Source organism: Capra hircus, chromosome 18 (genome assembly GCF_001704415.2).
Source record: "Capra hircus breed San Clemente chromosome 18, ASM170441v1, whole genome shotgun sequence".
Classification (NCBI taxonomy): Eukaryota; Metazoa; Chordata; class Mammalia; order Artiodactyla; family Bovidae; genus Capra; species Capra hircus.
The window spans coordinates 23,091,596-23,110,098 of record NC_030825.1 but is presented as its reverse complement, the minus strand read 5'-3'; the positions used below and the strand labels follow the sequence as shown (position 1 = coordinate 23,110,098).

The 18,503-nt window shown below is 34.3% G+C and overlaps 1 protein-coding gene across 11 annotated transcripts in view; it reads right to left on the bottom strand.

The window, feature by feature from the left end:
• Window positions 1-18,503, bottom strand: part of CHD9 (chromodomain helicase DNA binding protein 9) — a 219,929-nt gene that overhangs the window by 40,120 nt on the left and 161,306 nt on the right. For all 11 annotated transcript variants that reach the window (XM_005691975.3, XM_005691972.3, XM_018061986.1 and 8 more), the window contains 8 exons: window positions 17,305-17,481; window positions 15,833-15,976; window positions 15,479-15,734; window positions 14,163-14,373; window positions 12,135-12,330; window positions 10,642-10,809; window positions 9,755-9,934; window positions 4,589-4,699 (listed from right to left, as the gene is read on the bottom strand). In XM_005691975.3, coding sequence (XP_005692032.2) covers window positions 4,589-4,699; window positions 9,755-9,934; window positions 10,642-10,809; window positions 12,135-12,330; window positions 14,163-14,373; window positions 15,479-15,734; window positions 15,833-15,976; window positions 17,305-17,481 — 1,443 coding nt within the window. The remainder of the gene's footprint in view (window positions 1-4,588; window positions 4,700-9,754; window positions 9,935-10,641; window positions 10,810-12,134; window positions 12,331-14,162; window positions 14,374-15,478; window positions 15,735-15,832; window positions 15,977-17,304; window positions 17,482-18,503) is intronic.

The following is an 18,503-nucleotide window of genomic DNA, read 5'->3' as shown; positions in this document are numbered from 1 at the left end:
ATATACAATGTTAAAGTAAATCTTCGTACTTTATCCTAAAGATAAGTCCAAAGAAGTGGAATATCCAGAAAAACAAATTTGGTCAAAGGGTACACTTTTTTTTAATGGATCTGGAATCATGTTTCCATGTGTTCCAAAAGACTCACACTAATCTGCACGCTGCAGTTCATGGGGTCTCAAGGAGTCGGACACGACTGAGTGACTGAAGTGAACTGAATATACAACAAGCAAGGCAGTAAGTGTATGAACCTCACTACGTTCAATACACTTTAATTCATTCAAAACAACTTAAGTTGACAAACTTTTACCTTTATTGAACAATTTCTCTAAGTTAGGCACTATGTTACGGGCTGCAGGCATAGCTGTGACTAAGTTTTCTGCTCAGGAGAAACTGATAGTCTTGAGGATCAGACTAATGTGTAAACAAATGCTTTTTCAGGATACAATACGTTATGATACAAGATGGGTAAAAAAAAGTCGGAATGATTTACAAAGTAGTGATTCTTGAAAGAGATTTTCAAGAATGAGAAGTAGTTTGCTAGGCATCCAAGAAAGAGATGGCATTATAAGTGACGATAAGAGCAATGGACCTGAAGAGGTATTCTCTGGTTAAGTCGTACAGCAAGGAGAGGGTAAAGGGAGGAGGGAAGCAGAGCAGGCAGGTTCTGCTATCCCACAGTAAGTTATGTACACAGGGCACTGAATAACGGGTTATAGAATGTTAGTGTGTCATTACTCATGACACTAACCTTCTCTATTAAGTTCTTCGACTGCAAACTTAGTTTTCCTTGTGTAATTAATAAATATTTTGAAAGATATATAGAAGTTTAGCTTCTCCTTATATTTTAAACTAATTTTAGAATTCATCAATAGGGTGGATTGAGATATTCATCTCTCTTATTCCTTTTACATTTACTAACTGGCATCTTCTATGTAAGAAAAAGCTGACAAGGACCTAGTGCATAACACAGAGAATTATACTCAATATTTTGTAATAACCTATAAGGGAAAAGAACGTGAAAAAAATATATATGTATTTATAATGGAAACACCTTGTTGTGCATGTGCAACTAAAACAACACTGTAAATCAACTATACTTCAATAAAAATTAAAAACAAAACAAAGAGTTGTTCCTTCCTCTGTCCTCCCCCTACAAAAAACCTTAGTTTGATTTTCTTAAGTAAATTTTCAAGTTTTTTTTGCCCATAATCTGTAAAGATTTTGATTCATTTCTACCTGTGATCAATTTTCATTAGCGCTTTTAAACTGTTTTACAATGTTGTGTTAGTATCTGCTGTATAACATGAATCAGCTATAATACATCAGCTTTTATATACTAAATATACTTTCACATATACTTCTGTTACAAGTAGTTACCAGTCAGCACCTTTTGCCATTACACAATTTTTTGTCATATATTTGAATATGCCAATTATTTCCTTTGTGATTTTTAATTCAGAATGTTTTCCCATCAAATATTTGATAAAATAGAAATCAGATTTCCTATTTTTCATCTTTTGTTTCAAAAATACATTTACCACAAATTGGAGTTTACTTGGTATAGAGCATATTATTAAAATGCTTCACCAATGCTAACTGAATATTCTAATCATGATTTTTACATAATTCCTTTTCCTCTAATGCTACTTATTTACATCCTATAAATTGATTTTCTCCGGTTCTTATTCTATTCTTTGCTCTCTATGTATTTCTTTCAATATCTTAATTCCTTTATTATATGTTAATATACTTTTACATTTTAAACATATATACCCATCTGTCTTCATGATACTTCTTGCTGGAAAACATAAAAAACTTTAAACAATGTATAAATCAGAAAACATAACTGCACAAGTGTTAAATGACTATGCTGTTGTTTAGTCGCTAAGTCATGTCCAACTCTTTGCAACCCTGTGAACTGTAGCCCACCAGACTCCTCAGTCCATGGGACTTCCCAGGTAAGAATACTGGAGTGGGTTGCCACTTCCTTCTCCAGAGGATCTTTCCAACCCATGGATTGACCTGTGTCTCCTGCACTGGAGGGCAAGTTCTTTACTATGGACCATCTATACGCTTATACACATTTATTTATAAAATCTTTACTCTATATGATTATCTATAAGGTACTATTGATTTGAGCCATATCTACCATTTCTGACCTAAGCTGTCACCACTCTCAACAATTCCCTATGTTCTGACACAAAGCCATTTCTATTTTTGGAACACACTAAGCTATTTCAACCAATGGCTCACTGCTATTCTCTCTACCTTGCAATTTTATTTCTCATGTCTTTACATTGCTGCCTTGTTCTCATCATTCAAGTCTCAGGCCAGATGTCCCCTCAGAGTGATCTCCCTTGACCACTTTACCTAATGCTACCTCCATTCTTCAGGAATTCTCTACCATCTTACGATCTCAGAAATTATCTTATGTATTTGTTTACACATTGACCAGAATTTAACGCCCTACTAAAGCAGTGGTCCATCGGTCTCATTCATTTTAGTCATAGCACAGGAATGATACTTACTTTACAGTGTACTCTAGCTGGAGCCAGCACAAATATACAAGTGTCTGTGTATTATTTTTACCATTATATACTTTTGAAAAATCATAAACCAAGATCACACTGTAAGTACTGTTCTCTCTGACTCTTTGGTTAACTATCTTATCTTAGGGGCTTTCCAGGTGGCTTAGTGGTAAAGAATCCACCTGCAATGCAGGAGATGTGGGCTTGATCCCTGGGTGGGGAAGATCCCATGGAGGCTGAAATGGCCACCCACTCCAGTATTCTTGCCAGGGAAATCCCACGGACAGAGGGGCCTGGTGGAAAGAGTTGGACATGACTTAGTGACGAAAACATCCTGTTTCAGAGCTCTAAGTGAGCATTTAGGGATTTACATGATGATTTTTACTTACTGCATTAGATAATATAAAAGTATTGATTAGTTGTGAAGGCAATGTCAACCCACTCCTGTACTCTTGCCGGGAAGGTCCCATGGATGGAGGAGCCTGGTAGGCTGCAGTCCACGGGATTGCTAGGAGTCAGACACGACTTCACATTCACTTTCATGCATAGGAGAGGGAAATGGCAACCCACTCCAGTGTTCTTGCCTGGAGAATCCCAGGGATGGGGGAGCCGGGTGGGCTGCCGTCTATGGGGTCACACAGAGTCAGACACGACTGAAGCGACTTAGCAGCAGCAGCAGCAGCAGATTAGTTTCTAATTTTTTCTAAAATGAACAATGCAGCGATGTACATCACTGTACCACATTATCATTAAACATGCGATTATTGCCGAGTCAGATTCCTAAGGGTTGATTTAATATTCTTGAATATTTATTATTTCAGAGGAATTTTTATACTTTGTTTGGTTATATGAATAAATTGTTAACATTTTTGATTGGGATTGCATTTCTATGTTTAAACTCATTTAAAATGTTTAAAATGTATAGTTTTTCTAATTGACAAATCTTACAATTAAGTTTGGTAATTCACTTTATTAAAATCATACATGACCAGGAGGTATACCCCTAAGTGTTCTCAATAGTTTTTCTACTATGAAGTAGATTTCCTCTTCCATAATTTTTCTACTTCTGGTAGTACTGATATTTAAGAAGGCTAAATGTCATATTTATCCTCTATCCTGTTAATTCACTAATTCATTAATTTTATAGTGGTTTGCAGACGCCATTAACTTTTTAGGCATATAAACATGCCAATAGGCAAAGAGTAATATTTTAATAAACATCTCTTTTCTAATTTACTTATTTATAATGTTTCACACATAATTATACATATTTCCAAAACATATTAAACAGCAATGATTATTTTAGCAGTCGCATTATTCTTCATTATACAGCTTTACATTTTAAAAGGCTATCTACTAAAATGGATCCCATGCATCAATGCTTAATATAAATTTCTTTAAACCATTTAGCAGTTATTTTGACAGTAGGTAAGACTTAGAAACACTGATTCCTATATATTATTAGACAGGTGTCTTTCGAAGTGAACAGTTATATTATCAGTTCCATGAATTCTGTGTTAGCTTTTGGCCCTTAAGCCCAAAGGGTTTTAAGTTTAAAAAGCCACTTTCTCTTTTCTTTAAATTTCATAATACTTATTAAGCATAATACATTCGTGTACATAAGCAGAGCTGGATTTTAAATTTTTTTAGTTGTCAGAATTTGAAAATGCCACTTTCTTGATTTCTTTTTTCTCCTTTTATGGTTGACTAGATCATCATTAAAGAGATCTAACACCAAAAAAGCAAAATGAAGGTTAAAGAGTGAAATAAAAGTAATTCATTATTTGAAGACAATTAGAAAACTTAAAAACACATTATAATTTTAAGACATAAATAACCTCCAAAATTTAACTCTCCCTGTATTACGACCTATCATGTCAGGTATCTGAAGAATTAAATTGAAGCAGTGCCTGGTAAAATATGTTATCATTTAACTGCCTTGTATCAATTTATTCATGCAGATAAATTTCAGTAAGTACATAGTTGAACACCTTAAAATAGTATAATAATAAAGTATTCCAAAAGGTAACTTTCTTTTTTAAGGGACGGAAATACTTACTCTACCACTGATGGCATCTATATCTATTTCTGCCTTTTTCGCCCATTTTTGCCAGAAGTTGGGATCATCTAATGAAATATCTGTTCGGTTTCCAGACGCCACAAAACTTGCCTGAAATACATAATGGTAAGTTTTCAAAATCTTTTGAAGCTTAGAGGAAAAATCTATTAGAGTATATCTAAAATCTTATCTCCTCATATTTACTGTGGACAGAATTTGAATTCAGCGTACACATAACATGTACACTCAAAGGATGTTCCAAACTGCAATGATCTGAAACACAGGACAGCATCTGCTTGTGGCAAAAAGCTTAATACCAACAGAGGCTGGAGTTTTAGGAGCAAAGTCAAAAGAGTTATTTAACTTTGGGTAAGCTGGGATCAAATCTTTTTGGTCAAAAAAACCACGACACAGAATTGATTTTTAAAAATACACAAATATAAAGAAATTCAGTTAAGTTGCTCAGTCATGTCCGACTCTTCGCGACCCCATGAATTGCAGCACGCCAGGCCTCCCTGTCCATCACTAACTGGCGGAGTTCACTCAGACTCACTTCCATCGAGTCAGTGATGCCATCCAGCCATCTCATCCTCTGTCAGCCCCTTCTCCTCCTGCCCCTAATCCCTCCCAGCATCAGAGTCTTTTCCAATGAGTCAACTCTTCACATGAGGTGGCCAAAGGACTGGAGTTTCAACTTTAGCATCATTCCTTCCAAAGAAATCCCAGGGTTGATTTCCTTCAGAATGGACTGGTTGGATCTCCTTGCAGTCCAAGGGACTCTCAAGAGTCTTCTCCAACACCACAGTTCAAAAGCATCAATTCTTCGGTGCTCAGCCTTCTTCACAGTCCAACTCTCACATCCATACATGACCACTGGAAAAACCATAGCCTTGACTAGAGGTTCCAAGAATTTCAAACGTATTTGCCCTATACAGTTCATTTTCTGGTATTTCTCCTCCTTTATTTCTATCCCATTTTTAAGTAGATATGTCTCCTTAAAAATGCAATACAGAAGATGAGAAATAAAGAAAAATGAGTCACCGCCTATTTTTATTTTAAAAACTCTTTTCCTAACAACAAAAATACTGCATAAGCACTGCAAAAATTAATTACAGAGGAATAAAAGAAAATAAAAATGATTTATTTTCTAAAATATTATAGAAATTATATAAAATCTTTTAACTAAATCAAACTTTAGACATTATAGTTTGACACTGTGATTCATGAACTGTGATTATCTGCAACTTAAGTTCCTAAAAATAGACATGCTGCTTCAGAGAAAAGTCATCAGTGCTTTATAAAAATGAAATATGCAGTAAAGATATATAATACTTTAAGAAAAGAGCCTAAACAGTGGCAGATTTTATTTTCATCCTCCAAGATCACTGTGGATGATGACTGTGGCCACAAAATTAAAAGGCACTTGCTCCTTGAAAGAAAAGCTATGACAAACCTAGACAGTGTATTAAAAAGCAGAGACATCACTTTGCTGACAAAGGTCTATATAGTCAAAGCTACGGTTTTTCCAGTATTCATGTACAGATGTGAGAGTTAGATCATAAAGAAGGCTGAACGCCGAAGAACTGATGCTTTTGAACTCTGGTGCTGGAGAAGATTCTTGAGAATCCCTTGGAAAGCAAGGACAGCAAACCAGTTAATCTTAAAAGAAATCAACCCTGAATATTCACTTGGAAGGACTGATGCTGAAGGTGAAGCTCCAATACTTTGGCCACCTGAAGCAAAGAGCTGACTCACTGGAAAAGATCCTGATGCTGGGGAAGACTGAGTGCAAGAGGAGAAGGGGGCATCAGAGAATGAGATGTTTGGATGGCATCACAAAATCAACGCACTTGAGTTTGAGCAAACTCTGGGAGGTAGTAAAGGACAGGAAATCCTGGCAGGCTGCAGTCCATGGGGTTGCAAAGAATGGGACATAACTTAGCAACTGAACAAGAAAACTTCTATGAAAATAAATGGAAGAATATAATCAAATAAAATGATTTTCAAAGGAGAATATAATTAGTGAATGACTGTAGGATAATGGCTAATTATCTGAGGTATAATCAAATGATAAAAATATTCATTTGCATTTCAATGGAACTTTAAAACGCAGAAAATTACACATAGGTAATAAAACTACTACAAGTAAACAAGCCATTTATGAAATTCAAGATAACTGAAAGTTTTAACACTGAAAAACTGATGGATGGTATCAAGGAATTAGTGTTGGAAATTCCCAGGCAATCCTGTGGTTAGGACACTGCACTTCCATTGCTGAAGATGTAGGTTCAATCCCTGGTTGAGGAACTAAGATCCCAGCCCCCCACACCCCCCAAAAGTGTTTACTATGTTTAACTAAGTCTAGTTAGTCTTATTATGCACCCCGCTCCATATATGTAGTGAAGAAAGTCAAAGTGTTAGTCGCTCAGTTGTATCCAACTCTTTGTGACACCATGGACTGTAGCCCACCAGGCTCCTCTGTTCATGGCATTCTCCAAGCAAGAATACTAGAGTGGGTAGCCATTTCCTTCTCCAGGGGATCCTCCCAAACCAGGGATCAAACCCAAGTCTCCTGCATTGCAGGCAGATTCTTTACTGTGTGAGCCACCAAGGAAACCTGCTCCGTATATGGAGCTTCTTATCAAAAACCATTTGGTAATGCAAAGAAACATGTATTGGAATTACAGTTACCAAAACCACTGAAAACAACTGAGGAACCGAAGTTCTGGAAGTTCTAGGGAAAAGCCAAAAACAGTACCAACTTAATTCCTTTGGTGCCACTACATAGTAGTGCCATATTCTACTATGCCAAATGTCCATCACAATTATGAAAATGAAAAAATTAAAATATAAGTACAGGCTTATGAGGTACCTCTTCAGCTACTGTAGTGTTCCCTCTTCAGTAAGCTCTTTTTTCAAATTCAACAATTACTATCTGGTCTGAAGGTTTAAAATAGATACTTAAGTGCTTAAGTATTTCACATTCTTAGAGTACAGCTGGTTATGATTAGACACCTGAGGAAAATAAAACTCACAGAGCGCTTTATAGTAAAGGAAAAGGTCAAGCATGATTATTATGTTCTCCTTTCAGGACAAGAAAAACTCATCAATGTTAACTGTCCAGGGTCACTAAGCTTATGAGCCAGAATTCAAGTCTTGCTGTTCTGACTTTTCATGATTATTAGAATTAACACTCTAAATGAATACATGCCTCCATTAATTAAAAAAATAATTAAGGAGAATATCCCTATGCTTAGTTTAACTAACAAAGGTGATTTCTATGACTAATACCTTTTGGTTAAATTAATTAAACTTCAGATAATTTCAGGCAAGAAGAAGAAAACCCATAATGTGTACATAGTATGTTGACAACCTGAGTAAGGAATCCAAAGGAAACAAGATTTCCCAGGAAAGAAGCTAGACGCAGGGTACATCTGACCAATCACGACTAGTTTTAGGTCTTAGCCTTATACTTCTACAGTATTTCTTGTTTCCACAATACTACTTTCTTCTGCTTTTTTCTCTACTGACTCCCACATCTGTATCTGTAACTTAGGCAACTCCCCTGGATATCTCCACTTGGATGCCCTATAAATGTCACAAATATAGCAGCTCCAATATTTTATCTTCTCCATATGAACTTCCTCTTCTGCATTCTCTATTTTACTTTAATGACACCAGAAATAGGGCTAGAAATTTACATTAAAGTTATTTTTGACATCTCCTTCCACATATTTCTAACTGCTCATCAATTCCTGTTGATTCAAATGGGTCTCCACTCCTCTGGTTAGCCCATCGACACAGCTTACAGAAGTCTCTTATATGGTCTCTATACTTTCAGTCTTTCACATTTCAATCTCATTCTCTACACTGCTGCTAGAGTTAAATTTATAAACCAGACAGCATTATGTCCATTTTCTGCTTGAAGGGATTTAAAAGCTTTTCAACTGCCTCACGATCAAGTTCAAATTCCTCAAAATGGAATTTTTTTGAGCTTCTCACAATTTAGGTCCAATCTCCCTAACCTTCATTTCATCTCCATTTTAATTGACTTTGCACATCCATACACACCTGCACCACAGGTTCTGAAATCTTCCTTGTAGTTTAGCAACATATAGTTCATTTATGTGGCTTTCTCTTTTTGTAACACAACTAAATTCAAATTTCCGTCCAGAATCAGCTTAAATGTATTTCCTCTGCAAAGACTTTCTTGATTTGTTGTTCTCCCTTTTTATGCAGAATTAATACTTTCTCTTTTACTCTTTTTCAGTGACTAGAATCCTTTCATTTTAGTATTCCCACCACTTAGTAAAGTACCTGACAACATGATTACATTAGTTTGCTTACTGAATGCAAGAGGAAAAATTTTCATATGAAGACTGATCATTACTTTTGATGTAGCACCTGGACTACCTGCCATACTACACTGATCTCCGTAAAGACGTACAAAGACTTCTGGGTTGGAAGTGGAGAGGGGACAAAGGAAGAAAATGCAGAAAGGAAATAAATTGTGAAGGAGAAACCTGTATGAATCACTATAGGTGGGACAGAATACTACAATAAAAAACTCTTTAGAAGAACACAAGATTGTTTACCAGCAGGGAGGTGAGGGAGGGAAGAAGGGAAGAGGGTGGGCGTAAAGGCGGCTAGTACATTTTTTAAATGTTTTCCCCAAATAGGAATGTTAAAATAATATTTCTTTTCAATACACAAACTTCATCTTACTCTCCCTAAACTTCATTTAAACACTTAAAATGAAATCAGAAATCCTTTCTCTCCTTGAAGTACTCTAAATTATTGTAAGTTAATGTAAAATGATTTAACCTCCTATGCTATGTTACTTATATTTTGCTATAACTTGCACACGTATGTTCTTTCATTTCTTAATTTAACTTCAAATGTTCTACTCTAATTAATACTTAGAGTCATTTCTAGTTATGAACCCCTACTCCATCCATTTCATTAGTGTAAGAATACATGTGAAATATGATATGAGAGAGCAGATAAAAATGAAGGAAAAGAATATGTTACCTACTTCTTTTGAGTAATTCTGTTTATTTAAATATTAAGTAGGTGCTCCTGAAATAATAGTAAAGTAAGAGACCATTAAATTTTTTTTAGGAGAGAACACTACAGGTATAGTTATAAAATATCACTCACTGTTACCTTGGCAAATGTTGACCCACGTCCTTCTGATTCAATTGTAATGGTTTTTGTACGACGTAGTAAAATCTGATCAATATCTTCTTCACAGAATTTAGAGCCTTCATCTTCTTCTTCCATAATGGCACCATAAGCACCTCTTCGAAGCAGATCTTCTATTTCCTTTTTGGAAAGCTGTTGAATCTAAAGAGTAAAAATTTTGGTAATAATTCTGTAAAGTTCATAAAATGAGAAAGCATCCCTAAAGAACATTAAAAACCACAGAAGTCATGTTTAAATTGCATTTTGGGCTCAGGGAGTACCAAGAGAATTCTCTGAAGAACATATTGAAGTTGTTGACTCTACTATCTTTAAACTAAGATCTGCCATTTGCCCATGATAACTTCAGCTAAAACAAAGCCTCTGGGGCAGGTAATCTTTCAAGGTTCTTTTTAGTACCAGAGTCCAACAGTTGTTATAATCACAAGGCACAAAAAAAAGATTTTGAGGGGGAAAAATGCCAAAAACATCATTTATAACAAGACAAAGCCAATGGTAGTAGTTTAGCCCTAAAGAGACCAATTTGAAAACTTTTTTATAGAAAAAATGTGGAAAAACAAGGAATTCTATTTTGGTATGTCATAATACAAATATCTTGAAAAAGGAAGAATTTCTTCTTTTCAGAGTAGTGAATTCTGCTCTTAGGATTCACAGGTATTAGAGCTATATAGACAGAACAGGTTCCAAAAGTGTTAACTAACAAATACTGCTCTATTCTGAAATTTCTCCTTAAATAAAAATATCTACTTAGTGTTCAATATGGATCAAAATTAAATAATATGCTATCTGGGGTTTAAGTTAAATGTAAACAAAAGCAGGAAAACTCCAAATAAAGAAGAAAATATACATACACCACCAACATTACTTTCTCTTCCACTCATACTCTGTAACACAGCCTTATCTAGACCCAGTTTCAGACTGGCTCGGTCAAACATCTCTCTTTCATATGAGTTACGAGTCACTAGTCGGTAGACTTTAACTGCTTTATTCTGACCAATTCTGTGGCAACGAGCTTGGGCCTGTAAAAAATGAAACGTTATAGATTCAATTTACTTTATAAAATAGCATAAAAGGCATTACACATTAAGCTATCTTGAAGGACTATAAAAATATGTGTAAGAATATTTTCAACACTCCTGCTACCGAACTGCATATAACCTTTCTCTGGAAATGAAGGCAGAGCTTACTAAAATGAGAAATGATTTCAAAATCAGGAATAAATTAAAATTTAAATATATATTTCAGAGAATATGAATCCATGAAGAAATATCACAATCAGCAATGAGTTAAATTTTAAAATATGTTGGAGAACATAAATCCATGAAGTAATACTATTTCCTAAAGAGCGTGTCATCAATATAACTCTAGACAGGAACATAAATTCTATGAACAAATTTTTTTAGCTGCTGGCTTTAAACTTAAACCTTAAATTTCTAGGTTTTTTTCTCCCTGCTACATTATCAACAATCCTTTCAATATATTTTGGGTAATTCTGAGAGTGCTAAAAACTTAAGGTGAATAACTCTGGAGGCCTAAATTTTACTTAAACATGCAAAAAACAAATTGTCTAATACGTAGACATTTTGAAGGTAAAGACAGCAGAGATTACATAATAGCTTCATATATTATCTCAAATTCCTACTGAACTTAAAATGTCTGATAAATTTTGAACTAGATTACACAAATGAAAGGTTAAAACATTATTGCTTATTAAGTCAGGTATATTCAGGTATATTCTCAAGAATAATATCAATTACAGTACTACTGAGACTACTATGAACAGTAAAAGAAGAATTTCTCCAATACTTTGTTCTCGTGTAGTATACCGCCTAGAAACACATTTTCTGTTAACTCTAACTCATTATAACCACTAATTAATATTCCCATGCTTCTATGAAGTTCAAGTAGCCTTAATTTAAATGTGTACATTAATTTTCTCTAGTATTTCATAAAAAGCAAATTCAATTATGTCTCCATTCTATGCATACTATATTATGTAATGATTAAAAAGATGGAATCAGGAGAAGCAAGCACTTATTTTTAAAGAAGTAAAATAAGCTATTCTTAAACTTATCCTAAGCATTTCACAAATATATATGATATACTTTAAATAATTAAATATTATACTCAAGTAAGTAAGCCATTTTTAGAAGACATATAATCTAAATAAGTATATTTTATTATATTTCACTGTTGTTAAATTAAAATAATCTCATCTATTTCATTTGGCACTGATATTTCTTAGGGAAGCGTACATGTTAATTGTCCAAATAAAAATAAAACAGGTTGGTTATCAAAGATAACTATGGAAATTTAAAAAAATTCTCTTAGGGAATTTGTTTACCTGAAGGTCATTTTGAGGATTCCAATCAGAATCAAAAATTATACATGTATCAGCTGCAGTTAAGTTGATGCCCAACCCACCAGCTCGGGTACACAGAAGAAAGACAAATCGATCTGAATCAGGTTTACTAAATCGATCTATAGCAGCTTGTCGAAGATTCCCTCTGACTCTTCCATCAATTCGCTCATATAAATATCTACCAAGTGAAATGCAATAAATTTAGATAGATGGATATAATGAAAATAAAGTCATTCTATCAAATTGACAGACATAGCTATCAGTTTTGCTGCAACATTAATGTTTACTACAAAATTAAGAAGTGATATTACCCCAACTAGTTTCTATGGTTTTATAATTCTCAGTGTTTGTGCTAAGCAGGAAACACGAAATAATATAAAGTTACAAAATCTCTCCATTACTGGATGTATAGGTAAAAAGCTTTACAATTAATATACTTTACTGATCTCACTGGGCTTCCCAGGTGGTGCTAGAGGTAAAGAACCTGCCTGCCAATGAAACGTGGATTTGATCCCTGGGTCAGGAAGAGCCCCTGGAGGAGGGCATGGCAACCCACTTCAGTATTCTTGCCTGGAGGACCCCATGGACAGAGGACCCTGGCGGGCTACAGTCCACAGGGTCGTAGAGTTACTGAAGTGACTCAGCATGCATGTACCAATTTCACTATAAAAAGTGATTTTTTTTCGGTGGGGGGCAAGAAGCAAAGGTTTAAATAAAACTTGATACAAGAAGCTTAAACATTTCTCTGTACCTCAATCATGTTACTCTCTCAATTGATGTACTTGCCTGTAAACTATAATGTATTAAGAGCAAACTATAATGCTAATTCTTCAAAGTCATCACCGCCAAATAATTGAATTTTAACTTCTTTTATCTTTCCTCATTTAACATAAAACTGAGAAATTGCTAAACATCAATAAATATAAAATACATAAAGACTTTGGAACTAGAAGAGGAATACACATGACTCTTGCCACACCTCTTCTGGTTTAAGACACTTCTTTCCACCTATAATTTAGTCTTACCAGCAGTTGTACTGTTATCTCTGGGGCCTGTGAAAGGGGGAGTATGACTAATAGTGTTACTTCTGACCAAAGAAATCTGAGGTTTTCCATGAAATTCATCTTAAGTCAAATTTATCTTTATCTTATCTTCTTTGTGTAAAGACATCAAGAAAATGTAAGAATGGTTATTTTAAGACTATTGCAATTTAATCCTCCTTCTACTTGGTATAAAACGGAGAATACAAATTTTGGAATAAGACTAAAGGAGAGAACACTGACACTAAAAGTGGAACTGAAAACAAAATGAAAAATAAAAATGTACTATAAAACATCTGAAAATATAAACTAGCATAGACTGATCTCTACTTATTAATAAGGGTCAAAATATCATAAACTAAAATCACAGCTGAATCTTCAGATTCTCTTTGATATTAACGTGTTGATTTCTAGTTGGCCCACAAATACTCTGATAAATATCCTACTTATCTAAATACTGATTAGATATTATTGCAGAGATTATCTTACTGCCATACACCAAAAAACCAAACCAAAACAAGAAACCCACATTAAACATATGAGAAAAGGTGAAAGCAACAGCAAATATTATACAGTGTAAAATAAGTCAAAGTCCAGCAAGTTCAGGTTCTAATTTTAACACCGAAAAAGATCTGAAAAAGGATCTTGAATCATTTAATACAAGGTTAACAAACACATCAAATAAAATGTAACCTAATACACCCATCAATAGGTCAGCAAATATCTGTCAACGTGCAAAATTTTCTTAGTCTCATTAGCCCTCCCTGTCTACTATTGCAAAATATGTAGGTTAGGAAAACCTGATACATAATCTTAAACAATCTTTATGTACAGATTTAAATGGATTCTTATCTACGTAAAAAGGAAGACTTGAGTAAAGCTGGGTTACAGTAAACCGTTCTGCAGAAACCTTAATACCATACACTTAGCATACTTTATAGTTTAATTCATGGTGAATTATATGCCTTACCTTTTATGTATAAGATAGTCCTCCAGGATATCAAGGCAGCGTACCATCTGAGAGAAGATGAGCACTTTATGACCTCCTGCTTTCATTTTGGGAAGCAATTTATCAATAAGGACCAATTTACCAGCAGACTGGATCATTGCTTGAAGATGAAAATCAGAAGCAGCTGGATTATATGTATCTCTAAATTCTCCAAGTATTTTCTCCTCAGCACCTGTCAAAAAAATATAAGATAGCATCAACACACAAATGCAGATACTCTGAACTACTTTCTTTTTAAATTAGTGATCTTCTGTGCTGCTTTAACACATTAAAATTTTCTAATATAGGTACTAGAATTATTTATGTTTGTGGGTAAATCCCCACCAACACCAGCCTATAATTCCACTGAGGATAAAGACAGTGTCTTAAGCATTTTTTTAATCTCCCAAGACAACTGGCGTAATGTCTTACATAAATTTATGTTTGCTAGATGTCGAATTTAGCAAATGGATGTTCTTAGGATAAGAATTAGTGAAAACACAGTTCTATCCTAAGTGAGTAAACACAAACTTTTAAATAAATTTCTAGTATTTAAAAACCAATACAACAGTGGTCACCACTGCAAGGTGATCATAACCTAGATGTGTCTATAGGCATCCTGCTTGCCATCAAAACAAGCAAACAAGAAAAATTAAAAGGGAAGTCAAGTTATAGTTCCTTGACCACACTTCTGCTATAGTCTAGATCAACATTAAGGGTGCTCTCCTTTCTTCCAGCCTGTCTAGCCATGAGTACCAGAACTGCAAGCGAGTTAGTTACTGGTCTAAGAAATAGCTTGTCTTGCATAAAGAGTATATTCCCAGGAATAAGTAAAAATACTCAAATGTACAGACAGATCATTAATAGACAAGCTAACAAGACCTTTAAAAGTAATGTTATCAAAGCACACAAATTCAGAGACAATAACTAGAGTATCCAGACTGAAAAGAAATCAGGAAGAAAAATGTAAATTCAGAGATTCAAACATGGGCTTTACTGTTTACGTCCATAAGAAGGATTAGGCTGGTGGGGGAGGAACCGCACTCCACGTTAGACTGAACACATCTCCTGCTTTTGTAATCTGGTGATGCTAACATGGGACACTGTTAAGAAGTAGCTCACACTGCCCCTGACTCTGGAACAACTGTAATCCCACAGAACACCAGGGTGGAGAGTTACAGGGTCAGTGCCTTTCCTTGTAGCAGCTACTACATCTTGTTACTTTTATTGAGCATTTGTTATTTTTCCATGAGTATTTGTTGAAAGCAAAGGATTTCTTTGCAATCCTTTTCGACTACCTTTGATAAGATATGGGTGATTACAGCACTTCCTGAGCTCCATCATGGTATTGACTAAGTTGGGTACATTAGTCTGCCCTGCTCCTTTGGATAAAAATGAAAAGTTCTTCTCCAGAATAGCCCGGTAGTATTTTTTCTGAATGTTAGTAAGTTCTACTTCAATGATGGTTTCTTCCTTAGGTGCCAACTTCTTTTCCACATCTTCTTTCAATCGTCTCAACATCATTGGTTTCAAGATAGCCTGAAGTTTCTGCACCTGCATTAAAAAATGATGGAAAATATAGGTAGCATACACATGCATAATTACAATGAGAAGAGATTTGATGTACCTATTTACAAAGACTAATAGGATACCTGTTCTTCTGTTTTCAGATCCCCAAATTCTTGCATAAATGTTGATTCAGAAGGAAACCTTAGGGGCTCCAGAAAGTGAAGAAGACTGAATAGTTCTTCAACTGTATTTTGGAGAGGTGTGCCAGTCAAAAGCACCTTGTGTTCCTATATAAAGAAAGAATAACATGCCGATAACATATACTATCAGGCCCATGTCAAACACCATTGTGCTAAGATGATATGAAAGTTGACATAGATTATCAAATGTTTCCATGTTTTTGAAAAGCAAACATTTTTCTGACCATAATTTTCAAGAATCAACTCAAAATATATCTCCACCCATATCATCTTCATTAATTGACTCTGCATTATTCTCATAATAGCTTACTTTGTCTGCTATTAATTTTTACCTATTGCTTTTAAAAGAAAAATAGTAAATAATTAAAAGTTTATTTTTAGGTTTTTATTCAAGGAAACAGACAAATTCTTGGGGGGTACTTAGCCATTCTTGGCATGGTAATTTGTATACAAAACAGTGCTCATTCTTTACAATTTAGCAGATAATCACTTCACTTCTTACAAAAGAACAAGTTCGTACATCATTAAAGTAACAATCCAACAATGTGAAAGGCTGATTGGAATATTTCTGAGCTAGAAATGCATTACAAATTAAACATAATAGTAACAAAAGGAAATAAAAATATTTTAGTAATAGTATAATGTATTTAAAATCTGATTTGAAAATACCTCTAAATTCTTAAGCAAAATATTTATATACGTATCTGCATGTCTACATAAGTATTTGATGTTAGTCAATAGTCTAGACTGATATATACCAATTTGTAAATACTGGAGTAAGGAGTGGAGAGTGTGAGTGGGCACGGATGAAGACTACGAAGGAGCACTTTACTGTTTTGCTTGATGTAGTTCTGTTACTTGATGTAGTTCTGTACAAATGTACTTGAGTCACTTGTTCAAGTGCTCATGTACTAATTATGTGATGCTAATTAAATTGAAATGTTAAAAAACACAAAATACTTTGATTTGAAAGCAAACACATTAATAAAATGACTTTCAAAAATCCCATTAACTATAATAAATACATGCTAATTGTGCAGAAACTTTATTCCTCTATGATAAAATGATCTGAATAATATTTGAACTTTGGTGAAAGGGCTTTTTATTGAGGAATTTAGCCTTAAAACTTATACTTTTATTTCTTTTCAATAGGACACTCTCCCAAGGTTTCCCTCTCTTTTTAAATTACAAAATTACTAAAGCTTTTAAGAGAAAAGTACTAAAAAATTTAAGTCTTAGAAAACAGATGAGATTTTTTTCCCCTTACTAATTAAAGCAAAATACTCTTAATTATCAGACAGAAATTAGAAATCCGTATTTTAAAATTAAAAAAAAAGGAATAAGTTTCTGGTACTAGCTCTTTTTACTATGTAGCTAAGAAACGGAAGTCATTAAAATGACATTAAGTCACTTACCAGATTCATGAGTTTCAGACCTTCTAGAAGTTTACAGTTTTTATTTTTTAACCTATGTGCTTCATCAATAATTACACATCGCCATTCAATTGCATTAAGCTCTCCACAGCCTCCAAGAATCATTTCAAAAGTGGTGATGATGGCTTGGAATCTGTAAGCTCCTCGAATAATACGCCCCTAGAAATTTATTACCAAATGTAATAATTTGCTAGAATGTCTTATTTATAATTTTTAATTCCTATCAAGCAGCATACAAATCACTTAATGACATTTGCTATAAAACATTTTCCATAGAAATTTTTATATATACAGAGATACTCCTTAAAATGAGGAACCTTAGCATTAAAACTATTAGATTGTAGTTTTCAAGAATGTTGTCAAAAATTTCCCCAAAACAACGATACAATTAATTATATCCAAAAAAGTATTCCTTGATAAGACATTTGATAATTTTTAAGAATCTTATTAACAATGTTAAGTCAAAAAAGAAATGGTTATTATAAAATCTAGCCAAATAAATTTCACTGTTTATTTTTCTTATTTATATCCATGACTCCACACATATAATGGCAAATAAGTAGTGAATATAAAAACTGGCCACTCATGTCATTTAGTTAGCAAGTATTTACTGGGTGATTATGTGCCAGACTCTGTTCTAGCTGCACGAGATAGAGCAGTAAACAAGACAGACAAAACTAATTATCCAAGTGGAACTTACGTCCAATTATTCAAATATAGAACATAGCCATTAAGGAAAAAAGAAACCCCCAAATTAAAAAACAAAATCAAAGAAATTATGTTAGAAAGTAATAAAGGTCACAGACTCAGATAACACAGGGATGTGCATGGGAAGTACGGCCTTGGAGGTGACCATTCCAACTCTATTTACAATGGCTGGGAGGCCATCGCTAAGAAGTGACGTTTGAGCCAAGTCCTGAAGATCAGGGAGGAAGGTATGTTGATATCTAGAGATCTGGACCAGGAAGCATTCTAGGTAGAAACAGAGAATGTGAATGCCATAACATGGGAATATCTTTGGCAGTATTCAAATATTAGCAAGAAATCCAGTGACTAAAATCCAGTGAATGGAGGGGATGAGGCTGTATAGGGTCTTGAAAGCTGTGGTGAGGACTCTTGGCTTTTACTTTGAGCAAGAAGCTATTAGAGGGTTTTGAGACAAGAAGTATCATGATTTGACA